Source organism: Dermacentor andersoni, chromosome 2, assembly GCF_023375885.2.
Source record: "Dermacentor andersoni chromosome 2, qqDerAnde1_hic_scaffold, whole genome shotgun sequence".
Taxonomy (NCBI): domain Eukaryota; kingdom Metazoa; phylum Arthropoda; class Arachnida; order Ixodida; family Ixodidae; genus Dermacentor; species Dermacentor andersoni.
Window position 1 is genome coordinate 182598996 of NC_092815.1, and position 8150 is coordinate 182607145.

The 8150-nt window shown below is 47.0% G+C and overlaps 1 protein-coding gene across 3 annotated transcripts in view; it reads left to right on the forward strand.

The window, feature by feature from the left end:
* LOC126540850 (uncharacterized) overlaps positions 1–7012 on the forward strand; it is a 55967-nt gene extending 48955 nt beyond the window's left edge. For all 3 annotated transcript variants that reach the window (XM_055075991.1, XM_050187677.2, XM_072286292.1), the window contains 2 exons: positions 1450–1525; positions 6805–7012. In XM_055075991.1, the coding sequence (XP_054931966.1) occupies positions 1450–1525; positions 6805–6915 (187 nt within the window). In that variant the 3' untranslated portion in view covers positions 6916–7012. The remainder of the gene's footprint in view (positions 1–1449; positions 1526–6804) is intronic.
* Positions 7013–8150: the final 1138 nt, after the last annotated feature.

The following is an 8150-nucleotide window of genomic DNA, read 5'->3' on the forward strand; positions in this document are numbered from 1 at the left end:
CGTCCAGAAGTTTCGCCATTATTTGCACGGCCGCCGTTTTACCGTCGTTACGGACCATCACGCCTTATCTTGGCTTTCCACGCCCAAAATCTTCTCTGGACGTCTTGGTCGCTGGATTCTGAATCGGCAAGAGAATGACTTTGAGATAATCTACAAGTCTGGTAAAAGGCGCCAAGACTCAGACACTCTTTCTCGCGGGACGCTTCCTACAGCCACATTCATCTATGATTCCACAACCACCTCCAGTGACGTCCCTTCAACGGCGATATTGTCCTTCGCTGCTCTTGACCATCTCACTTCGAACGACCATGAATCATTTCCGTCTCAACAACTCGTTGACTCGTACGACCTACGCGTATTATAGAATTATAGACCGGCTTCGCGCCCGCCTCACGCCAGGCTCCATCGACAGCTGACACAATTGAAGCTGAAAAATTCCATGCTGTGCCGCCATATCCATCATCCTGACGTACTACCTCGTTGCCTTTGTGCTCGTGTCCTTCAGGCCTTTCATGATGATTTGATTTCGGGCCACCTTGGCATCCAGAAAACTTACGACCGCATAAGAAGTGGTTTCTACTCGCTTGACCTGTCTACCAGTGTGGCGAGATCCGTCGCTTCCTGTGGCGTTTGCCAGCGTCGAAAGCGGCCAACGTCCGGTGCTGCCGGGCAGCTACTAACTGTCTCGTGTCCTACGGAACCGTTCGAGGTTCTTTGCATTGATCTATATGGGCCACTTCCCATGACTCCCGCCAGTAGTCGATTGAAAGTTACAGCCATCAACCCCTTACGCGCTATGCCGAAACAGCTTGTGTCAGTTCTACATCTGCTTCCGAAGTTGCTGCCTTCATCCTTCAAGCGATAATCCTACGACACGGCACCCATCATGTCCTTCTGAGCGACCGCGGAAAAACATTTCTATCAGAAATGTTAGGCGAAGGGTTCCCCCCCCCCCCCCCCCACAGCCTCTGGTACAACTCACAAGACTACTTCAAGTTACCATCCTCAGACCAATAGCCTGACTGAGCGATTTGATTGTACGGTCTCTGGCATGATAACCACCTATATTCAACCACATCAAATTGGGACGCAATTTTCCCAATCACCACATTCGCATATAACGCCGCCGTTCAACGCACAACCACGCGTTCAACGTTACTCGCCGAGAAGACAAGTCCACTTGTCGAAACGTTGACTGCTGCTTTCACCTTATTCTTATTTTGTTCATCGTCTTGAATTTCCATCTCCCGCCTTCCCCGTGTTTTCGCCATTCTGTATGTTACTCACCATTCGTTACTCGCCATTGTGCCTTATTACCGTTCGGCCAGGTCCTGGTTTTGCTCCGCGTCTATGGGGAAGTGCTGACTGCCGATAAATGGTTTTAATGCAGCGATTCTGAGTAATGCTTTAACACCACTGATAATTCATTATTTCCATGTCACTGCGCAGGGCTGCCGTGTACCAAAAATTTCTGAAGAGCGCTGCAATCTTGAAACTCGTACGAACGACAGGAGAGCTGCAAAAGGTTAGTACCTCTACACAGACATGCGAAATGCATGCTCCGCCGGATAGCTTATTGTGAGATACTTTGATGTAACCATGAACAGTTTGAGCACAGGAATACTTGTGATTTATGTGACTCCTCAAAACAAGAATAAACAAGCGGCCAGAGCTTGCGTAGCAATTCACTAAAATAAGACGTATATCCCTTATACGGAATACATTTAAAATTTGGCTTAATCGCTTTAACTGAAATTTCCTCGGTGTATTTTAACTTCACGCTGAAGTTAGGTGAGTCCTTAAATGTTAAGTCGAGCCAACATGAATAAATGGTTTAAACAATGCGAGTTGCATATTTTATGTGCGAAATTCAGAATTTAGAACAAGCCGACCGCGATAAGTTTTGGAGAACTTTACAAACACGCGGCGTCACTCACAAAGCTGGTCATTCTGGCGGGAAAAGGCGAGCTTTTACGTAAAGCGGTCATTTTCCGGCTAACGCCTTGGAATATTCTTTACTTGGTTCATCGTGGGCGAAGGCTTTCAACGTAAACAAGAATAGGATATAAACAAATACACATGCGCTTCCATGCTGATAGTCGAGGTAACATGTGCGATTCAACTGCACCTTTATGGTTGCCAGCGACAGCTATAAAACTAACAAGTCCATCATCACAAGGACAAACGGAAGGCAGATTGAATTGGTAAAGAATACCAACTCAATCTCCAGTACACGAAATAAGCAGCACCAGAGCATGCGGTACGCGTTCATGGCACGACAACGGCAAAGGGACTTTTCAAGCACAGCAACAGAATCCATAATGGCATGGCTTCATTCCTCCGCTTTTCACCCTCTACCGCGTGTCACGTGTATGTCTGTCGAAAATGGACGGCGCTAAATTCCAAAAGGAAGTATTGTATCTTCGCAGACTGAGGCGTGTAAAGACCCAAGCCCTAGTCCAAGGACTCAATCTTTTTTATTCTATTGCTCGCGCCTTGCTCTTCTTCCTTCTCTTATGTTCTCCCTGTCGCCGCCTGTCGGCAATGATCTTCAACATATTCCCAAGGAGCCAAGGTGATCACTCGGTATCTGCTTCTTGGTAGTTCGCTTCGAGAACGCACACATTCCGAACGGGTCTTTTGATCGTCTATCTAGAAGCTAGCAGAAATGCACAAACGCGCGCGATGCCGACCTTTCCAGCGTGCACTGACAGAACTCTGCCCAGCTTCCACAGCAGCGCATTTGCGCTGTCGTCGTGCACAAGCACCACGTCCCTTCGCGTAACCGAGGTAGTTGACAAAGAGGACTGTTGTGCGCGGACCGAAAAAACAGCAAGTACGGCCACTTCAATCGTATTCGTAGCTCCGGTATCAGACGCTCACAACAGACCGCCTAGGGCGAACGGGACGGTGTATCGATCAGAGGCCAATGGAACATAAAAGGTCGTTAACCTGTGGATCGCCTTCTAATCTTTCCCCACATTGTCAAGATTGTAACTGCACGGCATAGTTTGATGAATGCGCGATATTGTACAGGCATAAGAATGAAGATACCCGCCGTGGTTGCTCAGTGGCTATGGTGTTAGGCTGCTGAGCACAAGGTCGCGGGATCGAATCCCGGCCACGGCGGCCGCATTTCGATGGGGGCGAAATGCGAAAACACCCGTGTACTTAGATTTAGGTGCACGTTAAAGAACCCCAGGTGGTCGAAATTTCCGGAGTCCTCTACTACGGCGTGCCTCATAATCAGAAAGTGGTTTTGGCACGTAAAACCCCATAATTTCATTTCTTTAAGGATGAAGATACGCGTCTTATGGTAGAGGCATGGCATATCTTTAATGGTGGAAGTGCGTGCGTGAGTCAGCCTTCGATTACTTTACAAAAGGAAAAGATTAAGTGCCTTAACAGTTATCTCTCAGTTGTGTACCCGACTGACACGTGGTGATACCATTCCTGAGCTTGCGCAGATGAGTTTCGTGTCTTCTTTCTTTTTTCGGCTCAGTGCTCCCTTCAGTTGATAGTCGGCGTTCGTGTTGTCCACTTCTCTACTCTTGTGTCCCGTCCGCACGCCTCACCTCTTTTTTGCGTAATGAACCCTTTATCACCACTGCTGATTATGATGTACATGGTGAGGATGGAAAGGGCGCTGGAAGTAATATCGGGTTTAATCTCGCATACAAACAGGCGGGTACAGTTGTAAAGCAGCAGCGTGCAGGTTTGTTTTATGCGGACGACATTGTAGTGCTAGCTGACAAGGAAAGTGATATGCAACGTCTGTCTAATATCTGTGCACAGGAAGACGATAAGTTAGGTCTGAAGTTCAGCGTCAAGAAATCAGGTGTTATGGTATTCAATGAAAACGGCGAACCGACAGTGACAATACAGGGCCGGGAAATGCCTCGCGTAAAAAAAAATATAAAGCGAGGTATCAGAACCTTGGTTTATGGACAAACGGAAGTAATAGATTTATGGAAACAGAGGAAAGAATAGTTAGGATAAAGGGAAGATAAATGCGGTCATGATGAAACACAGAGCGCTATGGGGATACAATAGGTTGAAGGTGCTCCGGGATATCTGGTAATGTGTAACGTTTCCAGGATTTACATTTGGAAATGCGGTTTGCTTGAAATCAGTGGTACAATCAGGACTCCATGGCAACCAAAGGTCAGTGGGATGCCTCGCATTGGGCGCTCACGGGAAGACTGCAAATGAAGCAGTGCAGGGATCACTGATACGGACTGCACAAGTTTTTGAATTGAGGGAAGCTCACATTCAAATTAATTATGAAAAACGACTGAGGGATATGGAAGAAAGTAAATTGTCTGGCAGAGTGGTTAGGTATTTCTACAGGAATAACATTATTTGCAGTGGAAGAAATGAACTAGGAAGCTCACCAGCAAGTACGCGGCCTGTATGGTGACCAAAACAGCAACAAAGAGCGTCAAGCGGAAAGTCAGAGAGGCTGAGATAATCTCATGGGTGACGGCAATAGAGAAGGAACCTGCCATGAGCAACTACTTAAGGGGTAAAAAACGAAATCGGGAAGGAAACAATTTATGATAACTCAAAGTGAAGCTCATTACTTTTCGAAGCGAGGTCAGGATGCCTTAGAACACGCACTTATAAAGCGAGATATAAGGAGGAAAAAGAAGCACGTGCTTGCCGCGGTAAAGCTAGGGAAACGATGGACCATGTTGGACTACAATGTGAAGAGTATCTGCCCAGCGCTCAATTTAGGAATAACTGGCCTCCTTGAAGCCCTTGGGTTCAGAGAGATTAGGGCTAAAGTAAACATGTCCGAAATATAGAATAGTAAGCAGCGATTGGAAGATTGGTAGAAGAAAAGTCGGCAAACGACAATGTAGGCGTACAAAAACAAAGCTCACAACAGGTGTTCAAAAGCTTTGGTTATGGGAATTCATCGTGTTTGTGTTTATATTTTTTTTGTTTAACATGAGTTGGACATTAGGCAATAAAATAAAAGCTTGGTGTCGCAACCCACCGCCCTGTTTCAAATGGACGCTCATAACAGCCATCTATCCATAAATCCATTCCATTTGATGTTGACATCAGCAGCGTGTCTTGGACAGCCGGCAGAATGGCCTTAAACATTCGCGCACAGCTGTGGAAATAGAGTGCGTTATCCGAGTATACGGTGTCGGAGATGCAACGCCACAATATAAAACGACGGAAGGCCGGAAGTGTGGAACAACTCTCTTCTTTCGTCTTATTGATCGTCATTTCTAAATTAATGGCGTGGGTGACGGCACACGAGAAGATCAGGATGTGTGCCCTCATGCTGGTAGCAGCCGTATGACGCGTGTAGTGGGGCCCGCAGTAACGCAAGCCAACGACAAAGAATGAGCTTGCTTCGATGATTCTCTCTCCTGGCAATGGAGTAAGCGGTGCGGTCTCGGCAGCAGGCGTATGGCTTTTGCAAGATACAGAACTTCTTAGCACCATTTTAATGGTCTTTCACAACCCAAACCCTCTGTCGAAGCTCGCAAAGCGTGCTGTTCACTTCGCCATGGAGGTTAGGAAGGTTACAGTCTGCACGGTCGCTTATCAACGCGTGTTTCTGTGGCATTCGGATTGCCTACCTTCCCTGCGGGCGCCATGTCGTCCGCAGTGAAGCTGAAAGTGCCGCACTCAATCCAGCGTGGTGCACCACGGCGAAGCTGCCGCACTGAACGGACCAAGCTCTTCACATACAGACTTTCATTGAAACATGAAATGCCAGTTTTGTGAGTGCTGTTCTTAGGAGTAGTCGCATAGGGCCAGCAACCAATGACAGGAAAAACATGTCGAAGCTACAAGGGCAATTCAATACACGTTTCTCAGGAAATAAAGCGTCGCGGTTTAATACAATTAGTCCTGTAGCCCAGGAATTCAACCCGGGACCAACGCATGTTCGAGAAGGTCGCTCTACCATCTGAACTAACCAGCAGGCAAGGAGATCGCAGAGTGAGGGCAATTTAATCGACAAATCAAGTGCGAAAACGAGAAACCCTTATTGGCTTTCCGTTTCAGGTTCGGCTACTGTAAGGTGCATGACAATGGTTCTTTTTTTCTTCAAGATTCTTCCTACCTTGAGGGCTTCCGCAGAATTGATTTACGATACATACTACCTACAAGTGAAAAAACGCAAAACTTGAAACGCGAAGAGTGGAGCGTGTGCTCGAAGCATAACTGAAGGTACACAGTGTCAGTCGCCAACTATAGACAGGCGCGCGCATCAGTTTTGACTGCTACAAGCCAGGATGGTGGTCTTAGTGCGATTGTTTGTCTCCTGCTTCCTGTGTTCTTCCTTCCTTTTTGAAAGCAACAGAACAACAAGCTCCAAGAAATCAAAAGGAAAACTCGCAGTAGATGAACATCGTCGCATCCGGCGGATAAGCAGCCAGGGCTCCCCAGCCTCTAGCGATGACCGGTCAACGGCGGGCTGCGTATCGTTAATTTGCGCTTCGGGCACAACCTCCATTTCCATTTTTTACTGTTAGCGCCGCTGCTCTAACTACTATACAGCAAGTTTTATCAACTTGTCAGCGCCCACCTTACGGCCACGTTCGTAGACGCTTATGGGCAAACATATTAAAGTTGTCGTTATTAATATCCCGGAGTTGAGCAACAGATTCATTTACACTCTTCACAGCTGCAGAGTAGATATTTAACTGAACGCTTTATGCGCCTATGGAAGCTGGTATTTCCGGCCCGACACGCTAATTGACTCGCAGGCGTGCTCGGATTGTGTTATTCGTGCTCCCTGTGTCTCTAACGAGTGGTCATTTTATCCTAAATTTACAGGTGAAGGCGGAAGCAGCATCCAAAGGGGGTATTCCGGATACTGTGTTGCAAGCACTCGAGGCCAGCCTCGTATCGGTGAATGCGCCCCTCCGAGAATGGATCTACTACTGACTGCCGACGCCTTAAGTGGGCCAGCGCAAGGAGGCCCAACTGCGTGGTGCCAGCCACTCCCCGATATGGAGCTACCTCTAAATAAATTGCTTTGGCCCTCCCACGCCTGTGAACATACTAGATTCAACAGTGGGCTTTGCGAATGACGACTGTCTTCGAATGGTGATGCTCAATAGAACTTATTTGCCCTTTTTTTTGCAATCGTACTCTCCTGCTGAACTACCTGCCCAGTGGCTGCAGTCTTTTTAAGGTGGCGGCCGCATTTCGATGGGCGCGAACGGCGACAACACCCGTGTACTAGACTTAGGTGCACGTTAAAGAACCCCTGGTGGTCCAAATTTCCCGAGTACCCCACTGCGGCGTGCCTCATAATCAAAGTGGTTTTGGCACGTAAAACCCCATAGTTTATTTCTTCTTTTTTCGCAAAATTGAAGGCTCTTTGGCATGCGCCTTTGCTCCAGACAATAATTGTCATCGGCGTTTCTTGCGTTTTCTTTCTTGAAAACTGACTGCGTTTATTACGCTTTATCTGGCCCTATGTGACCTCAATTTCAAAGCACTTGGTACTTTTTGTAATGGGGCCCGTATTAGAGACTTTAGCGTATTGCGATTACGGGGCACATTAAAATCTGCGGCTAAAGTGCTTCCGTTAAGCGGTTAAAGAATTCTTGCAGAAGTAAATGATATGCGCCGCACAAATAAATGCTGCATAAATAAATTCGACGCTAAGAAAACTTCATATTAAATGGGCACAGAAGAGAAGAATAATTGGGCCTAATTTTCGTCGGCAAATATGACCATATTCTGGGACCAGTTAAAGAAATGTTGCAGAAGTAAATTGCATGCGCCACACAAATGCTGCATAAATAAATTCGACACTGAGAAAACTTCATAATAAATGAGCATTGAAGAAAAAATGTAATTTGGCCTAATTTTCGACGGTAAATATGAGCATTTTCTGGGGACTTGATTTCGCCAATTACCACCCCAGAAATGCTCCTTCATCACAAGGCTATGGCAGGATAGCTATGGTGATGACAGCACAATCGCGACGGCGGGGGTAGCACGGAGATGACACTTTTAGATCAGACTGCGTTGTAGTAGAGCACTTTACTACGTTGTAGTAGACTACAGTGACAGGAAGGCTTTTGCCGTCGTCGTGGTCGACTCGAGTGGCAAGATTTCCAATAGCGCCTCGATTCGCACTTCAGACCCCGGAGTCGCCGAGCAAGTCG